The sequence below is a fragment of the Danio aesculapii genome, chromosome 21 (genome assembly GCF_903798145.1).
Source record: "Danio aesculapii chromosome 21, fDanAes4.1, whole genome shotgun sequence".
Taxonomy (NCBI): Eukaryota; Metazoa; Chordata; class Actinopteri; order Cypriniformes; family Danionidae; genus Danio; species Danio aesculapii.
The window spans coordinates 12,888,626-12,913,753 of NC_079455.1; the positions used below are offsets into that span (position 1 = coordinate 12,888,626).

At 35.4% G+C, this 25,128-nt stretch overlaps 3 protein-coding genes across 5 annotated transcripts in view; 1 reads left to right on the forward strand and 2 right to left on the reverse strand.

Annotated features, from left to right (window-relative positions):
- Nucleotides 1-2,142: 2,142 nt before the first annotated feature.
- rskrb (ribosomal protein S6 kinase related b) overlaps nt 2,143-25,128 on the reverse strand; it is a 29,111-nt gene continuing 6,125 nt past the window's right edge. The window contains exons 6-12 of the mRNA XM_056447038.1: nt 14,107-14,214; nt 9,245-9,285; nt 9,105-9,132; nt 7,248-7,337; nt 6,993-7,081; nt 5,274-5,384; nt 2,143-4,364 (exon numbers count right to left, since the gene is read on the reverse strand). Of these exons, the coding sequence (XP_056303013.1) occupies nt 4,026-4,364; nt 5,274-5,384; nt 6,993-7,081; nt 7,248-7,337; nt 9,105-9,132; nt 9,245-9,285; nt 14,107-14,214 (806 nt within the window). The 3' untranslated portion in view covers nt 2,143-4,025. The remainder of the gene's footprint in view (nt 4,365-5,273; nt 5,385-6,992; nt 7,082-7,247; nt 7,338-9,104; nt 9,133-9,244; nt 9,286-14,106; nt 14,215-25,128) is intronic.
- Nucleotides 18,512-19,697, reverse strand: LOC130215137 (ladderlectin-like). Of its 2 annotated transcripts, XM_056447042.1 has the most exons (6): nt 19,644-19,697; nt 19,497-19,564; nt 19,269-19,357; nt 19,057-19,179; nt 18,852-18,957; nt 18,512-18,709 (listed from the first exon to the last, which is right to left on the reverse strand). In XM_056447042.1, the coding sequence occupies exons 2-6, from the start codon at nt 19,558-19,560 to the stop codon at nt 18,630-18,632; spliced, it is 462 nt and encodes a 153-aa protein (XP_056303017.1). In that variant the 5' UTR covers nt 19,561-19,564; nt 19,644-19,697; the 3' UTR covers nt 18,512-18,629. The 2 variants fall into 2 exon arrangements, with proteins under 2 accessions (XP_056303017.1, XP_056303016.1); XM_056447041.1 differs by lacking the exon at nt 19,644-19,697 and having other exon boundaries at nt 19,497-19,572.
- On the forward strand, nt 20,358-21,539 carry LOC130215136 (ladderlectin-like). 2 transcript variants are annotated; one of them, XM_056447040.1, is made up of 6 exons: nt 20,358-20,394; nt 20,474-20,541; nt 20,684-20,772; nt 20,862-20,984; nt 21,086-21,191; nt 21,332-21,539. In XM_056447040.1, exons 2-6 carry the CDS (start codon nt 20,478-20,480, stop codon nt 21,409-21,411), a joined length of 462 nt encoding a protein of 153 aa, XP_056303015.1. In that variant the 5' UTR covers nt 20,358-20,394; nt 20,474-20,477; the 3' UTR covers nt 21,412-21,539. The 2 variants fall into 2 exon arrangements, with proteins under 2 accessions (XP_056303015.1, XP_056303014.1); XM_056447039.1 differs by lacking the exon at nt 20,358-20,394 and having other exon boundaries at nt 20,466-20,541.

Below are 25,128 nucleotides of genomic sequence, written 5' to 3' on the forward strand. Positions count from 1 at the left end.
GCTAGCGTCAACATCACATCGGACGAGGTGTGTTGTACGAGCACGTAGGCCTTCGAGAGTCATATTAAAAACGCAGCTAGTTATTCTGTGCAAAATATACGTGAATATTTGCATAAGAACTATTATTCTTTTAGAAAAACATGCAAAAAAAACTATATATATATACAAACCTAAGAAATAAGGCTTACATGAAAAAACAAGGGTTCCTTGTACTTATGAAAAAGTGTTTTAGAAATATTTCGTACATAAATAACTATATTATTTATTATTATAAATATTATTATAACATATATTACATATAAGAGAGAGAGATTGTTAAAGAATAATAGAAGATGCTGACATTGCAGTAGTATGCATTTAGAAACAACATAATCACACTAACAATCACAATATTAATAAACACACCTTTTACTGCATTATTTCCCTTTTTCTTTAGTTAGTATTTATTAAAGGATCCCTGGTGTCAGGCAATCTAGGTGTAAAACAAGAACGAACAATTCAGGAAGGTTATTCGTGCATACATGGGAATTGGTCCAATAAACAGCCCTCAGCAGAGCTTACAATAACATCAGGAACAATAAAGCCAATAGGAAAGTGATTACAGGACATAACCACAGTTCACTTCCCAGAGTATCCTTTAAGCCCAAAGTATGCTTCAGTCTTTAAGCTAATGCTAGGTTAGGTGTACAGTGATGCTAATGTAATCATCAGCATGCACCCTGTATGCGTGTAGTAGGAGATGCATGCAGTTTTTACAATCTTTGAGTAGGAGTCGATCATGATAATTAAAGTATGTGTTTTTGTGCTGGTACAACGACTGGATTGGGCCTGTCATAGAAATAAAAATGGGCATAGTCTTAAAGGAATAGTTCACCCAAAATTGAAAATTTCCTTACCATTTGCTCAAACTTGAATGAATTTCTTTCTTCTGTTAAACCCAAAACAAGATATTCTGAAATGGTGGTGATAAAGCAGCCATTAACATCCACAGTAGTAACAAAAAATAGTGTGGAAGTCAAAGGCAACTATCGCTTTAATGAGTGCTTTATTCATTCACATGACTGGTTTATAACCACTGATACATTTAAAAACAAAACAAGTAACTTCTAGTATACAGAATTGCAAACCATATTGCCTCAATACGTCCGGTCTCATTTACTTCCATTGATTTTTTTAGTCATTAAAAAAAACAGCTCGTTATGCTACATGATGTTGCAAAATTCATTCATTCATTTTCCTTCGGCATAGTCTCTATTTCAGAGGGTCTCCACAGCGGAATGAACCACCAGCTATTCCAGCATATGTTTTATGCAGCGGATGCCCTTCCAGCTGCAACCCATCATTGGGAAACATCCACAAACTCCACGCAGAAACGCCCACTGGCCCAGCTGAGGCTCGAACCAGCGACTTTCTTGCTGTGAGGTGATCGTGCTACCCACTGCACCACTGTGCAGCCTATTTTCTAATTATATTATTTAAATTTTTATATATTGCCATAAACACAATAGGTTCTAGAGCAAGTAGTTTGACCGTTTACTGCCGTTTATTATCCCTAATCATTTCCCCATAGTCAAATTAACTGGAAGTTCTGGAACAATTTCATAAAAGAGCTTACTTCATACTATTTAGAGGATATATTTTTAAAAACCCGTAAAGTACAAATTCTGTTGTGTATTGGGATAATGTGTGTTTGTAATGATTTGGTATTGGTCTGGCATCTCATTGGTTCTTGACATCTAAGCCATGTGATGTGATGATTTGTTGTGATCAAATTGTTGATATACCTAAGTAAAGCACGCTTGATGGCATTCCTTTGTGTTTGCCTTGTTAATATATAACAAATTCAAATGTATGAGATTTTATAAGATTTTTGGATGCATCAGTTGTATTTATGAATGGACCATTGAATAATTTTCTTAAATAATTCATTTAAAAACTTTCATTTGGGAAAGAAATCTCATTCATATATATATATATATATATATATATATATATATATATATATATATATATATATATATATATATATATATATATATATATATATATATATGAATGAGATTTCTTTCCCAAATATATATATATATATATATATATATATATATATATATATATATATATATATATATTTTTTTTTTTTTTTTTTGCAACATAAGTGATATTAATTTTATTATCTCACACACATTAAAACAACAAATATGATATCACCGTAGGAAATAAATATTGCACTCCCCTAGTGTGCAGTCCAATTTTCAAAATTCTAAAATAAGGTAAATCTGTAACCCCTTCCATAGTATTTGTTTTTCCTCCTTTGGAAGTAAATGGCTACCGGTTTCTAACATTCTACACAATATCTTCTTTTGTGTTTAACATAATAAAAATACTGGGTGAGTAAATAGTGAGTACATTTTCATTTTGGGCCCTATAATATACCTGGCGCATTAAGTCACAAGACGTGTTTGGCGAAATTTGTTGCTATTTTCAGACCAGCGCAACCCTAAGTTTTCCGTTTTGCGCCACATTGTTTAAATAGCAAATCCATTTGCGCCACTTTGTGGACTCATTTGAAAAAATTAAAGGATTAAAATGTTACAAAAATTAATATTCTCTATAAATATAAAAACCACTACTTCCATGTCTTCTTCACCTCGGGGGGCTTTTTTCATTCATGACAATTTGCATTTGTATAATGTTATTATTATCAGCAGTATTGTTTATTATATGCATATATATATATATTTGTTTTAATTAAAACAAGTTTAGATTTGTCCACCTGTCGGGTTTTGGAGACGCATGCTTCACCATTTGGGGCATAAGCATAGCACATGTGTTTGGATAGAGCTCAGTTTTTTGAACACACTTTGTTATTATTGCTCATTTATTGGTTTGCTGGAAATCAGAACTGAATTTAGAAATAGTTTTGAAACAAATCTTTACGCTTAACAAACAAAATAAAATATGTAGGCTAATGGATGCTTTCAGTGGAATGTGTATAACACCATTTCCTCATCCACAAAAGTAAAGGAGTAAAGAGTAAAAGTAAAGTAAAGAGAAAGTAAAGCGGCCAAATGGAGGAGACTCATTCTTTATCCTTGCACAGATGGTCTGTTAAAATGTTTTCTCGCTAGTGAAGCGTTTAGTTTGTCCAATCAGTTTTTCCACTTACTAAGTCATGCCATGTAAATAACAAATATGCAACGGCCCGAAGCAACTGACTGCTAAAGATAATAGGAGATGAGACTGATAGATTTAATGCACTTTATGCTCAAAACACACCAATATCTCATTAAGAGAATAAGCACAACCCTGTTAGACCATGCGCCGCAGCGCAAAGCATATTTTTCCATCCTTAAAATAGCAAAAGTGGATTTTGACATGCCCTTAATGCTTTTGAGTCATGCACTTTAGACTTTGAGCCTAGATCATTAAAATAGAGCCTGTTCAACAGAATAAAAATGCTGGGTGAGTAAATAGTGAGTACATTTTCATTTTGGGATGAACTATCCCTTTAAAGGCTGTGTGCTTGCTAACATACTCGTGAAAACTGAAGCATTCTGCGGGCTTTGGGCAGAGATCGGTATGCAAATTCAACGCACCACATGTTGAATGTATAAAAGTAGAAGAATCCAGTTTTGGGATTCATCAGAGTTTCACATTACCATAGCTTTTTTTTTTTTACAAGTCTGAGGTTTAGTGGTTAGGGAATAAGTCACGATTTGATCGTTTTAGCTTTAAAAGACGTCCCTGAGGGTTTGTGTAGCTTTCAAACCATTATGAGTTTGGGAAGAACTGAATTTACGGTCTGTTTGTTTAAAGAAAATCTAGTGTTGGTTAATTAATGAGGACAACATAGTCAAATAACATGACAGGAAATGAGGAACTATGAGCCACATTTCACGAAACGTCTCAACAAAAGGTAAGGAATTGGATGAGAGTGTCAATAAAAACGAAATACACTTTAAATACACTGATTAACAACATCTTCATCTTGCTTCTAAAGATTTTGGTTTGTAAAATGTTAAATGTTAAACAAACACTTCTCTTTGCGAAGGGTCGTCCTGAGGTACGGGGCTTTGCATGAGCGCTTCCACCCGCTCCATGTTGGCCAGAGTTGGGGAAAGGTCTTGAGCTGCTGGTGTGTATGGAGAGCTCAACAGGAAGTCGCAGTCAAAGTTAGGGAAGGACTCGAGGGTCAGGCCTCGACGGGCTTTGGCAGGGCGGTCTGGCCTGTTCTTTAGCTCCAGGATTAGCTCCATGGGTGTCTTCTGCAGCAGATGGGAATCAAACGGTGTGCCATGGAAAAAAGTTTGCCGCTTGAAACGTTCCAGTGTCCGAAGTCGACGTGCTGGAGTCTTACAAAGAAGCTGAGGAGAAGATATAGGAGTTCAAATGAACGAAGAGGTCATGCTTTGTAGTGTTTTCATTTTCATTCATAGTGTTTGCACTTAAATTGATTTGATTCCCAGTTTTCTTCAAAATGTCCCACATTTATAAGGAAAAAGTTCATACAGGTTTCAACAACATGAGGATGAAATATCCCTATAATATATTATATTTAATATATTTTGGCCTAAAATTAAGAGAAAACAGGCACCAGTTAGGTAAATATTGGCTTTGGGAAGTATATGACAGATGTGCGTGACTGTTAACACTTGTCTTGAGTTATTTGCAGTGTCTCGCATGTGATTAAAAAAAAATTTGTAGACTTTGAGTAGACATTGTTGTCACTCTATGTCCCACCACATAAGATATGTAAGATATATCTTACACACACAGCAACTTCCTTACACATACAGTTTATCAGGGTGATAGAGCCTGGCATACACAAAACAGCAATTTTGCTCATTTTCATGATTGTGTAAACATGGATCATTTTTTAAAATCTGAATCTGTATTAATATTAATGGTATCCTATTATTATTACATAAATTACAAGTATAATCATTAAATGCTTTACAGTTCTTTACTGTAATCCATTAATAGTCTAACACAGATACATCTTTATTATTTGTGATTTAATGTGATTTATTATTTAATTTGTACTACTTTATTAATAATATTAATAATAATAATAATGATAATGAATCTTGTAATGGAAGTTTTTAAATGAATAATTCTGGTTATGAAAGTAATTAAATAATGCAAAATGTAAATTTTATACAAGACCAAATTCTTACTATATACATAACCTGATTAACAACTGCGATCAAACTGATGCCAATTTATTGATGGCTTTGGAAAATAAAGCACCTGAGCAGGTATCCGGGTCTCACCTCTGTAAGCAGGAGAGCAAAAGAAGGAGAGAAGGTTTTTGGCATGTCATAGGGGAAGCTGCGAACTCTCCTCAGCATAAGACAGTGATCCGGCTCTGGAGGCACAGGAAACTGAGACAAACGCAGATGGGAGGGTGAGCTGTTTAGAATGACTTGGCAGAAAAGATCCACACAAACACATGCAGATGTGGCATTGACCGTTGAAATTTTTAGGTATATTAAAAAAAATATTGGACAACAATTATGAATAAAATGTAAATAAATAAATCTATATCTATATAAAGTTGAAGTCAGAATTATTAACCCCCCTGAATTATTAGCCCCTGTTTATTTTTTTCCCCATTTTTTGTTTAGCAGAGAGAAGTTTTTTTTAACACATTTCTAAACATGATAGTTTTAATAAGTCATTTGTAATAACTGATTTATTTTATCTTTGCCATGACGACAGTACATAATATTTGACTAGATCTTTTTCAAGATACTTCTAAACAGCTTAAAGTGACATTTAAATGCTTAACTAGGTTAATTAGGTTAACTAGGCAGGTTAGGGTAATTAGGCAAGTTATTGTGTAATGATGGTTTGTTCTGTAGACTATCGAAACAAAATATAGCTTAAAGAGGCTAATAATTTTGTTCCTAAAATGTTTTTCAAAAAAGGAAAAACTGCTTTTGATCTAGCCGAAATAAAACAAATAAGACTTTTTCCAGAAGAAAAAATTTTATTAGACATACTGTGAAAATTTCCTTGCTCTGTTAAACATCATTTGGGAACTTTTTAAAAACGAAAAAAAAAGTCAAAGGGGGGCTAATAATTCTGACTTCAACTGTATGTGTATATATATATATATATATATATATATATATATATATATATATATATATATATATATACACACAGTGCTCAGCATAATGAGTACACTCTATTTTGAAAATGAATATTTTTATCCATTTCTCAGTGAATATAGGCAATGTATTTTGGTGCATTTAGGCAAAACAGATTTATTAAACAGATACATTTTTTAAATAATATTTTAGTCACCAAACATATAAGCAATATATTGAAAAAAATTACAACCTACAAAGTTTCAACTATGTTTTTTTTTTTTTGCTTCTCTTCTTTTTCTTCTTTTTTAAATTTGTATTTAATATTTTTCTATAACATGTAAATTTGGCTGTACTAGTTTTTGGACCATTATTGTAAGTTATTTTGTTAGATAAGCTCTAGATTTGGCTTCAGTACTGACTAATCTAATGTATATGCACACATATAATATTGTATAGCTTTCTATTAAAAATATGAATTTAAAAGATAGATTTGTGAGGGGTGTACTTATATATGCTGAGCACTGTACATAGATATATTGAAAAAGCATTTAAAAATATATCTTGATTAATTATTTTCTAAGAAAATTCTATCTTGGGCGTGGTTCATTCATATTTAATTTTAAACAATATATATTATAGATTTCCTTCCACATTGTATTGTAAGGTTGTAAAATGTATTTTCTTGACTCTGAAATTAATTTTGAATTTTAAACTTATAAATACACATTAAATTTCAAAAATATATATTTCACTCTGCAAATCAAAATTACAAAACATGTATATATTATAGAAATAGAAATATATATATATTTCTAAATAAATAAAGCATCTTCTCTTTTATCATAACAGGGAGAAAAACAGATGATTGTGCATATATTTGTGCATTGACCTCACCTTTCCAGTGGCCAGCGCAAAGAGCAGGATTCCGAGCGACCACCAGTCAGAAGTGTGGTTGTAGGGACCACCACTGAGGACTTCGGGAGCTTTAAAGACAAATTGCACACAAATTTCGCTAACATACACACTGCTACACACATAAATGTCCTTGCATTAGCTCAGCTATAAATCTCATGTTATGACTTGTTTTGCATTTTAAAGCGGCCGTTTATGTACATTATTTATGTCACATAAGTGTCATTATAGATTTACCCATGTACTGGATTGTTCCACAGATAGTGAACGCCCTTCCTCCACGCTCAAGGCGACGGGACAAACCAAAATCAGCCAGACGCAGGTGGCCTGTAACACAATTTCAGACATTTACATAGCAACACTAAATAATAATATGTATATATTATCATTTATTTTTAATTACATATACATAAATGTACAGTTGTTTTTCAACACCTTTCTAAACATAATATTTTTAATAACTCATTTCTAATAACTGATTTATTTTATCTTTTCCATGAATAAATAATATTTTAATAGATATTTTTCAAGATAGTATTCAGCTTAAAGTGACATTTAAAGGCTTAACTAGGTTAATTAGGCAGATAATTGTATAACAATGTTTTTTTCTGTAGACAATCAAAAAAATATATTGGTTAAGGGGGCTAATAATATTGACCTTAAAAAATATTGGTCAATAGCCGAAATAAATCAAATAAGACTTTCTCCAGAAGTAAAAATATTACAGGAAATACTGTGAAAACTTCCTTGCTCTGTTACACAACATTTGGAAAATATTTGAAAAATAAAACAATTCACAGGAGGGCTAAAATATTGACTTCAACTGTATATAAATAGCTGTCACATTATACATATATTAATTGTTGATGACATTTGACTTTTATAACTGCAGTGATAATTCAAAAATACAATAAGAATGTGCTGGGATAACAGTGATGCTTGAGTAAATAATCTAGGCCTATTCTTCAGCTTAAAAGTGTGACGCCTAGGAACAAATCTTTATTTTACGAAAACTGGAACGGTATATGTAATATATGGAACTTAGTCAGTCATGCAGATGTTAGATAATACTGGAGTAATGTCTTTTGAAACGTTTAGTTCTACATTTAATTTATTTGACAAAAAACAATACGATAATTTTATTAAAGCTATCCCACAATCTATATTTTAGATGTCTTCTAATCTATCTCAAAATAATATAACACATTGCCTTCCTCAGCTTTTGGTGGATGGAGTTTCAGTTACTGATATACACTTATCCAATTCTGTAATCCGTAATTTTTTTTATTAAAGAACTATATCCCTTTCATTCAAATAAAAATGTCATATTTTGTTAATTCTCTAAGAAAAAAATTAAATTGCTTAGAACTAAATATTTAAAGTTTCCAGTAGCACCAAAAGTAAAGGAAGTCCATTTTAAAATTCTAAATGGAGTCTATCCTTCTAAAGAATTTTTGAGACGTCCATTTGGTTTCGATGAAAACAATTGTTCCTTTTGTGATGATCAAATTGAAACTACACAGCATCTTTTCTATGATTGTAAATTAGCTTGTGCCTTTTGGGAAGATTTGCATTATTGTTTATTCTCTAGGTTTGAATATTTAAATGCTCTAACAAAAGAAAATGTACTGTTTGGTTTATTTTTGAAAGATGAAACACATGATTTAGCAATTAACACCATTATTATTCTTGGGAAGTTCTTTTTACATAAGAATAGGTTCTTAAGAATTTCTCTCAAATTTTATGTTTTTCACAAGGAACTATGTCTTTATTTTCTATCACTTGAATGAAGCAAATGAAGAAAAGGAATGCTGTAGTTCTCTGGGATTTAATAGAACAACTTGAACTTGCTGAAGACCCAGAGATGTGTTTTTTTTTCTAGTTATTATATTTTGTTTATTATGCTTGTCTGTTGTCTGATTAAAAAGACTTGTATTGCCAGGCCATTTATAGTTGTATTGTTTACTTTGTTCAATAAAGTTCTAAAAAAAACATTCTGGAATGTTCTGGAACATTCTATATTTACATGAGAAAAAAACAACAATTGGCACAGACTGCCCTCCACTGGAGAGACTGGAGAATACACCACCTTACCCTGATCTGTTAGCAGGACGTTCTCCATCTGTTCAAAATAAAGCAGAGAACAATTCTGTGATTAGACATTTGAAAGACTATATTTATAACATCAAAATTCAATTAATTTAAATGAAAGCATTACATGTAAAAGAGTATACCTTTACATCACGGTGGATGATTGCACAGTCATGAAGAAAGCCTATAAAATAAGAGATAATATAATATAATATGATATAATATGATATGATATAATATAACACTCAAAAAATTGGCCTAATTAGATTGGTTATAAATCAATATTTGTTATTCATCAAGGACCTATTAAGTTAATAAAAAATAACAATAGACATTTATAATACTACAAATGATTTATTTAAAATAAATCTGGTTTCCACAATACATTACGCAGAACAACATAGAAACTTTTTTGAGCAGCAAATCAGCATATTTGAATCATATCTCAAGGTTGGAATAATAATAAGCAGCACGGTGGCGCAGTGGGTAGCACAATCGCCTCACAGCAAGAAGGTCGCTGGTTCGAGCCCTGGCTGGGTCAGTTGGCATTTCTGTGTGGAGTTTGCATGTTCTCCCCGTGTTCGCGTGGGTTTCCTCCGGGTGCTCCGGTTTCCCCCAAAAAGTCTAAAGATATGTGCTGTAGGTGAATTGGAGAAGAAATTGTTCATAGTGTATGTGTGTGAATGAGTGTGTATGGGTATTTCCCAGTGATGGGTTACAGCTGGAAATGCATCCGCTGCGTAAAACATATTCTGGATAATTTGGCGGTTAATTGCGCTGTGGCGACCCCAGATTAATAAAAGGACTAAGCTGAAAATAAAATGTATGAATGAATGAATTTTAGTTTTGGCTTGCTAATTAACAGTAATTTAGTGACAGAAAAAATATTGAAAAATTGGGGAAAAGTTTACTACCACTATAGTATATTAACAGACAAAAATATAGTTATATAGCAGTACATAATTTGCATAGCTGTGCATAAAATATGTTTATCTTACTCTATACTTATTCTATATATTTATCTTATTCTATCTTAGAGTGTGGTTCTCCTAAACAACATCTTTAATATTCATTTTAAATAATATAAACTATAGATCTTCCATTATTTCATTTTCTTGACACTGTAATACATTTAGATTTTTTCCCCTATTGGAATCACAGAAATAAATCATAACTTAAATATATATATTAAAAACATAACTTTAGTTTTGGCTACAGCTTGCTAATTTACAGTGATTTTAAAATAACAGATTACAGAGGCATTTACAATTCTTTAAAAGTCTCTCACAGATATCACTAGTCTCTCCCTGCACATTATTTCCCAGATGGATGATTAACATAATATTTCAGTTCAGTTCAATTATTAAAGACACAAGCCACGTGCTCCTCAGCAAAGGTTAGTCTAGCTCTTTGATCATTTCCACTGATCAGAGGTTTGATTTTTGCTCTGACTGGCCAGTGAGATTCTGTGCATTATCATGTCCTCTCACACATCTACAGTTTTATGTGATTTTCTTTTTTAAATATTTCCCAAATGATGTTTAAAAGAACCCAGAATTTTTCACAGTATTTCCTATCATATTTTTTCTTGTGGAGAAAATCTTATTTGTTTTATTTCGACTAGAATAAAAGCAGTTTTTAATTTTTTTTAAACCATTTTAAGGTCAAAATTAGCCCCCTTAAGCAATATAAATGATTTGCCTAATTACCCCAACTTGCCTAATTAACCTAGTTAAGTCTTTAAATTGCATTTTAAGCTGAATACTATCATGTAACTTCCATTCATCAAAAATTATGTGACACCCATACATCTATCCATCCATCCATCCATCCATCAAAAATCATGTAACACCCATACATCTATCCATCCATCCATCCATCCATCAAAAATCATGTAACACCCATACATCTATCCATCCATCCATCCATCCATCAAAAATCATGTAACACCCATACATCTATCCATCCATCCATCCATCCATCCATCAAAAATCATGTAACACCCATACATCTATCCATCCATCCATCCATCCATCAAAAATCATGTAACACCCATACATCTATCCATCAAAAATCATGTAACACCCATACATCTATCCATCCATCCATCCATCCATCCATCCATCAAAAATCATGTAACACCCATCCATCCATCCATCCATCCATCCATCCATCAAAATCATGTAACACCCATACATCTATCCATCCATCCATCCATCAAAATCATGTAACACCCATACACCTATCCATCCATCCATCCATCCATCCATCCATCCATCAAAAATCATTTAACATCCACCTATCCATCAAAAATCATGTAACATCCATCTATCTATCCATCCAAAATCATGTAACATCCATCCATCCATCCATCCATCCTTCCATCCATCAAAAATCATGTAATATTCACCCATCCATTCCTCAAAAATCATTTAATATCCACCTATCCATCTAAAATCACGTAACACCCATCCTATCATATTTTTTCTTGTGGAGAAAATCTTATTTGTTTTATTCCGGCTAGAATAAAAGCAGTTTTTAATTTTTTTAAACCATTTTAAGGTCAAAATTATTAGCCCCCTTAAGCAATATAAATGATTTGCCTAATTACCCCAACTTGCCTAATTAACCTAATTAACCTAGTTAAGTCTTTAAATTGCATTTTAAGCTGAATACTATCATGTAACTTCCATTCATCAAAAATTATGTAACACCCATACATCTATCCATCCATCCATCCATCAAAAATCATGTAACACCCATACATCTATCCATCCATCCATCCATCCATCCATCAAAAATCATGTAACACCCATACATCTATCCATCCATCCATCCATCCATCAAAATCATGTAACACCCATACATCTATCCATCCATCCATCCATCCATCCATCAAAAATCATGTAACACCCATACATCTATCCATCCATCCATCCATCCATCAAAAATCATGTAACACCCATACATCTATCCATCAAAAATCATGTAACACCCATACATCTATCCATCCATCCATCCATCCATCAAAATCATGTAACACCCATCCATCCATCCATCCATCCATCCATCCATCCATCCATCAAAAATCATGTAACACCCATACATCTATCCATCCATCCATCCATCCATCCATCAAAAATCATGTAACACCCATACACCTATCCATCCATCCATCCATCCATCCATCCATCCATCAAAAATCATTTAACATCCACCTATCCATCAAAAATCATGTAACATCCATCTATCTATCCATCCAAAATCATGTAACATCCATCCATCCATCCATCCATCAAAAATCATGTAATATTCACCCATCCATTCCTCAAAAATCATTTAACATCCACCTATCCATCTAAAATCACGTAACACCCATCTATCTATCCATCCAAAATCATGTAACATCCATCCATCCATCCATCCATCAAAAAACAATTAATATTCACCCATCCATTCCTCAAAAATAATTTAATATCCACCCATCCATTCGTCCATCCATCCATCAAAAATCATGTAACACACATCCATCCATCCATCCATCCATCCATCCATCCATCCAAAATCATGTAATATTCACCCATCCATTCCTCAAAAATCATTTAACATCCACCTATCCATCAAAAATCATGTAACACCCATCTATCTATCCATCCAAAATCATGTAACATCCATCCATCCATCAATCAAAAAACAATTAATATTCACCCATCCATTCCTCAAAAATAATTTAATATCCACCCATCCATCCATCCATCCATCAAAAATCATGTAACACACATCTATCCATCCATCCATCCATCAAAAATCATGTAATATTCACCCATCCATTCCTCAAAAATAATTTAATATCCACCCATCCATCCATCCATCCATCCATCAAAAATCATGTAACACACATCTATCCATCCATCCATCCATCCAAAATCATGTAATATTCACCCATCCATTCCTCAAAAATAATTTAATATCCACCCATCCATTCATCCATCCATCCATCAAAAATCATGTAACTCATCTATCCATCCATCCAAAATCATGTAACATCCATCCATGCATCCATCAAAAATCATGTAATATTCACCCATCCATTCCTCAAAAATAATTTAATATCCATCCATCCATCCATCCATCAAAAATCATGTAACATCCATCCATGCATCCATCAAAAATCATGTAATATTCACCCATCTGTTCCTCAAAAATAATTTAATATCCATCCATCCATAAAAAAATCATGCAACATCCATCTATCCTTAAAAAAAAATCATGTGACATCAACCCATACATTCATCAAAAATCATGTAACATCCACCCATCCATACATCTATCCATCAAAAGTCATGTAACATCCATTCATCAAAAATCATGTAACATCCACCCATCCATCCATCTAAAATCATGTAACATACATTCGTCAACCCACACACCATCCATCCATGATCAGGTAACATCTATCCATCCATCCACCCATCAATCAAAATTCACATAACATCCATTCATCCATCAAAAAATCATGTAACATCCATCATGTAATATCTGTCTGTCTGTCTATCTGTCTATATATCTATCTGTCTATCTATCTATCTATCTATCTATCTATCTATCTATCTATCTATCTATCTATCTATCTATCTCTATCTATCTATCTATCTATCTATCTATCTATCTATCTATCTATCTATCTATCTATCTATCTATCTATCTATCTCTTTATTCGGTCTACTAAACAAAAACATTGTTCTACAATGATTTTCCTAATTACCCTAACTTTCTTTTTAGAAATTAGCTAAATTAATCAATGAATTAAAACTATTAAGTTTAGAGATGTGTTGAAAAACATTAATGTTAAACAAAAATTGGGGAACAAAATATACGGTGGGCTAATAATTCTGACTTCAACTGTATGTTTGATTGATAACTGCAGTAACTGTGAGGATCCTCTACGTCTGATCAGTGTTCTTTCTCAAATACCTCATGTGCAAGTTGTGAATTATGTGCTTACCTAGAGCAGAACCTAATTCAGCAGCAAACACTTTGACCACGTCCTCTCCGAACTGACCGATCATCACCCAGTACGTGTACAAGTCCCCTGTGCTGCAGTAATCACACACTAGAGGGAAAATAAATGTAATCAAAGCATATAAACACCGCCAGAGTCAACAAATCCCCAAAACATTCAAATCCAACTGAAACATGAAACGACTGCAGAGAAAACATCTGTCGGTCTGGGAGACGACCAGATTCAGGAGACCATCTGTTTGTAGCAGCGATGCCTTCATCCAGTGATCAAACATCATGGACAGACCAAGTTCAGAACATTCAGTTATTAAACAGGATCTTAACCTTGGAGATCCAGTGATAAACATGAAGGCTGATTGAAGAGTTGATAAAAAAGGGAGCAAAACAAGCTGTGAACAGAGGAGTCAGGTGGTGTGATCAAAGGAAGTGACACGTTCATCACTGTAGCTGTAGGAGGAGAAAGCATTCAAGGGGTAAACAGACATCATAGTGGAAGAAGGAAGACCACTTTGACAAGCGCAGTCAAGGTCACTGGGAAATCAAACACAGGGAAAAAAGGACCTGAGGTTTGGATGGAGGTGCTCTAAAACCTGATAGAGGAACTATTAAGTGGGTTCAATTGGAATCTGTGTCCTTTTGGTCATTTGTTTCACTGGATTGGGGGAAAGTCTAGTAAACTGAGTCTCCTATCTGTCTGTCTGTTTGTCTGTCTTTCTGTCTATCTATCAAAAAATCCACCCTCCAACAACCATCCACCCATCTATCCATCCATCCATCCATCCATCCATCCATCCATCCATCCATCCATCCATCCACATATCTATTAAAACTATGTAACATCCATCCAAGGCAAGGCATCCATCCATTCACCCATCCATCCATCCACCCAACAAATGTAACATTCATCCATCAAAAATCATGTAACATCCATACTTCCATCTATCTATTCATCCACATATCCATTAAAAATCATGTAACATCCATCCAAGGCAAGGTAAGGCACCCATCCATCCATCCATCCATCCATCCATCCATCCATCCATCCATCCATCCATCCATCCATCCATCCATCCATCCATCCATCCATCCATCTATCTATCTATCTATCTATCTATCTATCTATCTATCTATCTATCTATCTATCTATCTATCTATCTATCTATCTATCTATCTATCTATCTATCTATCTATCTATCTATCTATCATTTCCTTGTTATAAGTACTTTGGACTATTTGATGTTCAGAAAGTTGTATTTGATCAACTAGAACAGTGAATGAAATCAGCACCATGCATAGCACCAGTGATCTATTTAACATTAACTGCATAGGTTCTTAGGGAAATTTTCATAGGAAAATTATGTCTCATACGTAATGCGTTTGACAACAAGCATACTATGGCGGCAAATCCATGCCAATGTCAATCGAGCGCAGCAGTGATGTTTACGAGCGAGAAGTGAACCGCGAGCAGATTACAGGCGAGGAAACTACAGCTTGCGCGCACACAGGGGATTTTCACGCGCGCTCAACTGATCCACCGCGAGGAAACAAGCCAGTTCTCTCCACTTGCTCGCTCGTTCTCTCTCTGCTCGCGGGATTTTTGTCCTGGGGCGGGACTTGGTTAACTTATCTCTAATGCTATTGGTTACTCGCCCTTTCCGAAAGTTAGCCAGGATTGGACGCAGTTTATGATGATCCACATTTGATCTGTATGGTGTGGAAAGCTAGTTTCCCCATTAAATAAAAACATATAGGATAAATATCTTATCATAATTTCACAATGTGAAACTAATAGACTTACTTCCTCAGTAATGATAGGTCACGACGACTTACTTACAACAATGAGATATATTCTTGTAACAAACTTCATTACAGTAAAACTGGGAAGAGAAAGAGAGAGTGAGTTATGCCATGTGTTAAAAGATCTCTCCATTCAACAGAAATTAGGGAAAAATATGCATGGGCTAATAATTCAGGACTAATAATTCAGACGTTGAATGTGTGTATGCGTGTGTGTGTGTGTGTGTGTGTGCTGTCTTATTGTATTTCTTTAAATGTCTGTGTTGAAAACAAAATAAATGATAGGTATTCCAATAGAATAATTGATATCTCCAGTTGTCTCGTTTTTGAACCATTTGATGAAGTTTTGCATCTACATTTAAACTGAACTCAAGCCAAATGTGTTAAAATTTATACATAAAAAAAAAATTCTTAGACTCATTGGCCTTGGCTCATTTTTAATGAAGAACATAAGTTAGAATAAATTGGATGGACAGTAGTATACAAAATAGGCTATACATGCATGAAGTGCATAAAGTACATAGGTTTATAGTAAATATATTGCCATTAGTCTGTTATTCCACTATACAGTTGAAGTCAGAATTATTAGCCCCCCTGTTTATTTTTTATCCTAATTTTTATTTAACGGAGAGAAGATTGTGTTCAACACATTTCTAATCATAATAGTTTTAATAACTCATCTCTAATAACTGGTTATTTTATCTTTGTCATGATGACAGTAAATAATATTTGATTAGATATTTTTCAAGACACTTCTATACAGCTTAAAGTGACATTTAAAGGCTTAACTAGGGTAATTAGGTTAACTAGGCAGGTTATGGTAATTAGGCAAGTTTTGTATAACAATGGTTTGTACTGTAGACTATCGAAAAAAATATAGCTTAAAGGGGCTAATAATATTGACCTTAAAATGGTGTTTAAAAAAATAAAAACTGCCTTTATTCTAGCTAAAATAAAACAAGAAAAATTCAGACATACTGTGAACATTTCCTTGCTCTGTTAAACATAATTTGGGAACTATTTAAAAACGAAATGAAATTCAAGGGGGGCTAATAATTCTGACTTCAACTGCATATGTGACCTTTAAGATGTGGGCATGTTGTATAGAAACTGGTATTTGCATGCTTTAGAGGTGAAATGATGTAATGGATACATGGAGTGAGAAAAGCCAAACGAAGATTGTAGAAATTAAATTGCTCCGATAGGTGGCAATAAACACCCATCTAAATGTCTGTCACTGTATTCTTCATGTTTGATTGCATTAATCATTTTTGATGGAAGTCTTTATAAGCAAGTTATTCAATCATTAACTGAAAATGAGATTGAAAAATATCAACCTAAAGTATGTGTGTGTAATTAATTATTAAACAATGTTAATAATTAAAATAATGGCTAAAAAGTAACTGGTGTGTTTTATGTCGTAGAATTAAACGTGAAAGTATCCTGAGCTTGTGTTAGCCACAAACTTTATTTAAAAAATTTAATTGAAATCCCATTCAAAACCCATTGACTTTGGGACGAGGGAACCGGAACTTCTAAAATGCTAACTTGCTTTGGGTTTTTGCGTACAAACTGACGTCATAGTTCCTCCACTCTAACGGAGGGACCCAGCGCAGCATCCGTAATATAAAACCACAGAAATTCTCCGGTAATAACTCAGTATAAAATGTATTTCATAACATCTTCGTTTTGATAGACAGTCAAACATTCAGCTCAAATGCTCCAGAGAGACCTAAAACATTAATATTTCCCTAGGCTATATGACACTGAACAGGGAATTCCCCTTTATTGAAGAGAACAATTTAAGGATGTTGCATATTATTCAGTGATCTTAAGGAAAGTGTTAAGTGTTTCAGGACATAAGAGCAAGTAATAAAATCTGGCCTATAATTTGTTGTGCTCAGCAGCTATCCACTTATGAAACTCTACATTTAACATCTAATTTTTTCCCCACGTCATACAAAAACAGACACTGGTTTGATTTAACTTGCAGTTTTTCCCCCAAATTCGTTTGTAAAGTGGCGCTGCAGGACTGGATGACAGAAGAGAAAGTCGTTTCTAGTTTCACTCACCCAAAAATGCTCTGTTTGCACAACTTGATTAAATATCATTGTATCCAAATAATATTTGAAATCTCCTTCGTTTATTGTTTTTAGTAAATATCTCATCTTTTTTTCAAATAGGCATTTGTAAAATAAACATTAATTGGCTAGAAATGGTTTAATTTGTTTATACCTAAATTGTCCTAGCTTTTGTTTGTTTTATATAAATGTGACTTGCCTTTCTGTTGGATTCATATTTTGTATTATTTGCAACAGAGAATGAATAAAAACGAGCTGCTAATAGCATTAGAGCATTCAAGTGAATGCATACATATATTTAAAAAAAAAAAAAAAAAAAAAAAAAAAAAACACCCCCAGAAAACCCCACTTTGGCCTGATCAGGCCTTGGAAGTGACAGTGGATACACGACTGGCCCACACTCTTTTGGTGCAATATTGGAAATGCGGCTAATGACAGCCTGTTTTACCCTGTAGCACAGCTTACCCAGAACACTTCACTGACAGAGTTACCGCAGCATACACCATTTACTCACTTTTATTAATTTGAAGTGTGATACAGAGAGGGTATGAAGACTCAGGTGAAGTTATACAGTCACACGACCACTTCTATACAGATATTGGAGTGAGCAGTACAGGCAAACTGGAACTTAATTACGACATCCAAGATCTTTAGCACACAAATAGCCCATTGTGCTTGAACAGCCCACATTGTTCCAGCAACGGTTCGCTGTAGGGTAGAAGAAATCATATTTAGATCACTGGCGATAAGCATGGTCATGTGCACACTTAAGAGCAACTTTAATCCTTTGACCATGACATTTAAATGTTACTGTACGAGTTTGCCACCAAGAGGACCACAGACCACTCACATGTCCAGTTGATCTCCAAGCAGTGCTCAGACCCGCTACTAGGCTCTCCTGAGCACCAGTTGGTGTAACCAAATGACGATCCATCAGACCACAACCATTGTCCATTCTGAGGAGGGAATCAGATTACTTGGTAGAAATTTAACTGAACAGCATGTTAAGAGCATTAAATGGAGGATCTTGACCAACAAACAAGTCTTAGGCCTACTTGTTCACCATCATGGCCACCAAACCAGCAGCGCGTGGAGCCCGGCACCAGACTCAGCAGAAGATCATTCTCCACTTGATTATGCACAGAAGCCAGATTCCCACCAAGACTCTGACAGTTTCTCTGAAGGACATTTATATTTTAAATGATTAATCCAAAGTTTAGACATGTCACTCAGATCAGAAGTCACTTACAACTGCATAACACATTACCTCTGCTGTGACCCAGTTCACAGACCTGGAGAAAAACTTGAAGCAGCGAGAGCCAGACTTTCTCCAGTCTCTGGGGCATCTAGATCGGTCTATACGGTACAGAAACACATTGTTATTCTGAGGTTCCCTGCACAGTTATTATTTTATGTTTAATAATATCGGTGCGATTATGACGCACGGACAATCCCCAAACACAAGTTTTAAGAGGAATGAGGAGAAATTGGTTACCGTCTGCATTGCCCATGGAGAACATGATAAAAAGCAGCAGAAGACTCCTCAGCAGGAACATCATGAACCTGAACATTAACAGAAGAGGGAAACTAAGAAAACGCTCAGTATAAATCTGCTCAGTAGTTCTTGGTGCCTAAAAATCACCTTGATCTCAAGATGGTCACCTTCAGTGAAGCTTCAGATGAACAGTTTGTGAAGTCACTGAATCAGCCCTGCTGTCAAATACACTCACTGATCAACTAATACAGGTGATACAGATTGAACTGAAGATCAACACAGGTGAAGGAAATTACTGGCAGGAACTGGAACAACCGCAAACTGAGGTGTATTGCACAGAGCAAGATAAGAGATAAAACTGGGATTTTGAGGCTACCTCTGCTGAATTTGGCCTGGACTCAGTTGCATAAAAGCAGGCTAAATTAAGCTGAATGAAGTTATATGAAGGTTTGTCCTTTGCAGCTAGCCTGATCCAGAGCAAGCTAATAACCAGATTAAGAATAATCCTCGTGATTTAGATGTTAGTTTCATTGTCAGTAAAATAATGTGTTTTACAGTCATTCCATAATCTTGGCCATTTACATTTATTTTCCCACTATGTATGTTTAATTGTATCAGCGATCATTTTAAATATATTCATATATAACCATTTCAGATTTAAACAGGGCAGAGGCCACAGCTTTGACTTGTTTCAGTTTTCTGTTTGTTTCTGTCTTTAACCCAGTTTGCGGTTATTCCAGTTCCTGCCAGTAATTTCCTTCACCTGTGTTGATCTTCAGTTCAATTTGTATCACCTGTATTTGTTGATCAGTGAGTGTATTTGACAGCAGGGCTGATTCAGTGACTTCATAAACTGTTCATCTGAAGCTTCACTGAAGGTGTCTATCTGGAGATCAAGGTGATTTTTAGGCACCAAGAGCTACTGAGCAGCTTTATGCTGAGAATTTTCTTAGTTTCTCTCTTCTGTTAATGTTCAGGTTCATGATGTTCCTGCTGAGGAGTCTTCTGCTGCTTTCTATCATGTTCTCCATGGGCAATGCAGATGGTAACCAATTGACCCTCATTCCTCTTGTTCTCTTGTGTTTGGGGATTGTGTCCGTGCGTCATAATCACACCGCTATTATTAAACGTGAAGTAATAACTGTGCTGGGAACCTCAGAATAACAATGTGTTTCTGTACCGTATAGACCGATCTAGATGCCCCAGAGACTGGAGAAAGTCTGGCTCTCGCTGCTTCAAGTTTTTCTCCAGGTCTGTGAACTGGGTCACAGCAGAGGTAATGTGTTATGCAGTTGTAAGTGACTTCTGATCTGAGTGACAAGTCTAAACTTTGGATTAAACATTTAAAATAAAAATGTCCTTCAGAGAAACTGTCAGAGTCTTGGTGGGAATCTGGCTTCTGTGCATAATCAAGTGGAGAATGATCTTCTGCTGAGTCTGGTGCCGGGCTCCACGCGCTGCTGGATTGGTGGCCATGATGGTGAACAAGTAGGCCTAAGACTTGTTTGTTGGTCAAGATCCTCCATTTAATGCTCTTAACATGCTGTTCAGTTAAATTTCTACCAAGTAATCTGATTCCCTCTCCTCAGAATGGACAATGGTTGTGGTCTGATGGATCGTCATTTGGTTACACCAACTGGTGCTCAGGAGAGCCTAGTAGCGGGTCTGAGCACTGCTTGGAGATCAACTGGACATGTGAGTGGTCTGGTCCTCTTGGTGGCATAAACTCGTACAGTAACATTTAAATGTCTCCGTCAAAGGATTAAAGTTGCTCTTAAGTGTGCACATGACCATGCTTATCGCCAGTGATCTAAATGATTTCTTCTACCCTACAGCGAACCGTTGCTGGAACAATGTGGGCTGTTCAAGCACAATGGGCTATTTGTGTGCTAAAGATCTTGGATGTCGTAATTAAGTTCCAGTTTGCCTGTACTGCTCACTCCAATATCTGTATAGAAGTGGTCGTGTGACTGGATAACTTCACCTGAGTCTTCACACCCTCTCTGTATCACACTTCAAATTAATAAAAGTGAGTAAATGGTGTATGCTGTGGTGACTCTGTCAGTGAAGTGTTCTGGGTAAGCTGTGCTACAGGGTAAAACAGGCTGTCATTAGCCGCATTTCCAATATTGCACCGGAGTGAGCCAGGGCCAGTTGTGTCTCCACTGTCACTTCCAAAGCCTGATTTGGGTTTTCCCGGGGCTGGTTTTTTTTTTTTTTTTTTCTCTCGGTACGCTGACTACCTTATGCCAAAGAGGACCAGCTGGGGTTATGGGCTGGAGTGAAAGGAGAAGCATTGTTTGTCGGAGTCTGGTAAAGATGGCATGCTGTCATTACACTAGTTTCCTGATCGTACATGAGCCAAAATAAATAAGGGAAAGAGAACCTACAGCTGGTCAGTTTAAGATGGGCTGTTCCAGTTTTAAAAGGATTTTTTGTGTGTAAGGAGATTTAGAAAAAAAAGCATTCACTTGACAACTCTTCTGTGAGCAGCTGTCTTCCAATCTTTGTTGCAAATAATACAAAATATGAATCCAACAGAAGGACATAACTTATCAAACTGCGTGTCCACTTCTGTAGGCTCAACACCATGTCATATCTAGATAAAATGGCTTGAACTATATTGAAATCATTTTTAAAAAATTACAAAATACATAATAAAATCACATTACATAAAAACAAACAAAAGCTAGAACAATTTAGGTGTGTATATACAAATTAAACCATTTCTAGCCATGTTCATTTTACAAATGCCTATCTGAAAAAAAGATGATATTTACTAAAAACAATAAACGAAGAAGGTTTCAAATATTATTTGGATAAAATGATTTTAATCAAGTCGTGCAAGCAGAGCATTTTTGGGTGAGTGAAACCAGAAACGACTTTCCTTACTGTCATCCAGTCCTGCAGCGCCGCTTTTACAAACGAATTGGGGAAAACCTGTAAGTAAAAACAATCAAACCAGTGTCTATTTTTATATGATGTGGGAAAAAATTTGATGTTAAATGTAGAGTTTCATTAGTGGATAGCTGCTGAGCACAAGAAAATATAGGCCAGATTTTATTACTTGCTCGTATGCCCTGAAACACTTAACCCTTTCCCTAAGATCACTGTATAATATGCAACATCCTTAAATTGTTCTCTTCAATAAAGGGGAATTCATGGATCATCATAACCTGCGTCCAATCCAGGCTAACTTTCGGAAAGGGCGAGTAACCAATAGCATTAGAGATAACAAGTTATCCATTTCCCGCCCCAGGGCTGACAAAAATCCCAAAAGTTTTGCGCGAGCAGAGAGAGAACCAGCGAGCAAGCGGAGAGTACTGAACGCGCGCTGTAGGTGTGACCTCGCTCGCGAGAGCGTACATCGTGCGCACAACAGGGGCGCCCCCAAGGGTAAACCCCCTGGGTAAACTCTGGCCACCCCTGTGGCCAACCCAATAGGATTTTGCTGTTGACATTATTAATTTAAATGTACTTATGTAAATTGACAAATAAAATGCAGCCACTAAATTATTAGTGTATATAGTAATGCCTTTTCTTCAGTTTGTTAATTTGTTTGTTTTATTAATTAACTCATTAATCTTCATTAATTTTAGACATAGCATATACTGTATGCTGTACAATAAAAGTATGTGAAAATAACTGAAAAGTCACAGCGGAATGAATTTATCCAGCACATGTTTTACGCAGTGGATGCCCATCCAGCTGCAACCCATCTCTGGGAAACATCCATACACACTCATTCACTACGGACAATTTAGCCTACCCAATTCACCTGTACTGCATGTCTTTGGACTGTGGGGGAAACCGGAGCACCCGGAGAAAACCCACGCGAACGCGGGAAGAACATGCAAACTCCACACAGAAACGCCAACTGACCCAGCCGAGGCTCGAACCAGCGACCTTCTTGCTGTGAGGCGACAGCACTACCTACTGCGCCATTTTAAATAAATGAATTAAAACCATATTATTTCATTTACCAGAAACAAAAATATAACATTACGCTGAATTCATTATTTTTTTGTGTGCCACCCCAAGATTTGGTGTAATGTTTCGAGCCATAAAGACATAAAAAATAGCAACGGTTGCAACCAACTTTTCACCCCTAAGAAAATTTTCTGGGGGCGCCACTGGCGAACAGATGATGATGTGCACGCACGAGGCTTGTTTCCTCGTGGTGGATCATAGATATATACACTAGATATCACATACTGACCCTGAGCATGCGTCAATTGCGCCGCCACATTTGTACAGGGCTGCCAGGACAAATGTCATTCAACCGCATTAGTCAAGACAGTGTTACTACGTGAAGATGCTGGACTTTAGCGCTGTGTACAGGTGTATTAACGAGCAAACAAAGAAAACAAAGCACAAAGGTAGAATATTTCATAGGTAAGATTTCGTTTCTTACGTTTTGTATGTTATGAACTTTTGTGCAAAATAAGTAGCGTTATTCATGATAATACAGTCACTTGCTGCATTCACCATAAGGCAAAGTAGCTCCAACTTGCACTAAATACTAAGCTTATGGTAGTTTTGTTGAATAAAATAAGCTAACAATGTTATGAAATATGACAAGACGCAGCGGTGCCAGAAACTTGTATTATTGTCGGATCAGTGAACGAGTCGCTCATAACAGAGATTCATTCACAAACGAATCGCTCCCTCCATCAGAATGAGAAGTGAAAGCAGGTAAGGGGGTTTGTTTCAGGACACGGATTAGATCAAATTTAACAGGGAGGGTGGATAGTATGTCCGTGCGGTCACTTGTCCATCAATGTAGAAAAGTAATGTAAAATTATAATTTTCGTAATTAAAAAAAAATTTTGCATAATGACCACCGGGAAAACTCCCGATCATAGATATATGCATATTTGTGTATTTCTCTGGCTCTGGATAGCCACAGTCCTCCACTGCACCTTGGTCTCACATTTATTTCAATGGAGCGCTACCCTGTACAAAAATGGCGGCTCTATTGACGCATTCCTTCCAATAGACAACAACAGGGTAGGCGACATCTAATGTAAATATCTATGGCGGTGGATCAGTTGAGCGCGTGCGTGAAAATCCCCTGAGCGCACGCGAGCTGTAGGCCTGTAATCTGCTAGCGTTCACTTCTCCTCGCTTGTAAACATTACTGCTGCGCTCGATTAATATTGGCATTGATTTGCCGCCATAGCATTCGACCATCAGCATCTCACAAATAGTTTTTTTAAAGAATTTTGATAATTTTCCTACATAAAGCTGGACTCTTCTGAAGTTACATTATGTACTAAGACTAATTGAAAATAAAAAAATTACTTTCTAATCATGTTTCTAGCCATAGAGTCATAAAAATAGCAACGGTAGCAACCAACTATTCACTTTTGGGCTTTGTACACAATGAAACTAACTTTTTGGATTTTTTTGAGTGAGATGCTAATAGTCTAATCCAATTCAATAATGTATGCTAAGCTAAACTCAAAGTCCTCCCGCCAGACCAAAGATGGGCTGAATGGATTAAAAAATGGTAAAACTCATCTGTTGTTCTCTAGTTGACTTGTAAAATGAGCCTATTACAAGACAAATAGAGTGTTTTATAAGAGACAATTTTTCTAAACTTTTGAAATGCAATGTCCTCCTTCCAGCG

Excerpts from the sequence above, each read along its gene's own strand:
- LOC130215136 (XM_056447039.1), top strand. The coding sequence starts at position 20,466 with ATGTTCAGGTTCATGATGTTCCTGCTGAGGAGTCTTCTGCTGCTTTCT. Across the intron at positions 20,985-21,085 it reads GTGGCCATGATGGTGAACAA|AATGGACAATGGTTGTGGTC; the intron begins GTAGGCCTAAGA and ends CCCTCTCCTCAG. Across the intron at positions 21,192-21,331 it reads CTTGGAGATCAACTGGACAT|CGAACCGTTGCTGGAACAAT; the intron begins GTGAGTGGTCTG and ends TCTACCCTACAG.
- LOC130215137 (XM_056447041.1), bottom strand. The coding sequence starts at position 19,572 with ATGTTCAGGTTCATGATGTTCCTGCTGAGGAGTCTTCTGCTGCTTTTT. Across the intron at positions 19,358-19,496 it reads CTCCATGGGCAATGCAGACG|ACCGATCTAGATGCCCCAGA; the intron begins GTAACCAATTTC and ends TGTACCGTATAG. Across the intron at positions 18,710-18,851 it reads CTTGGAGATCAACTGGACAT|CGAACCGTTGCTGGAACAAT; the intron begins GTGAGTGGTCTG and ends TCTACCCTACAG.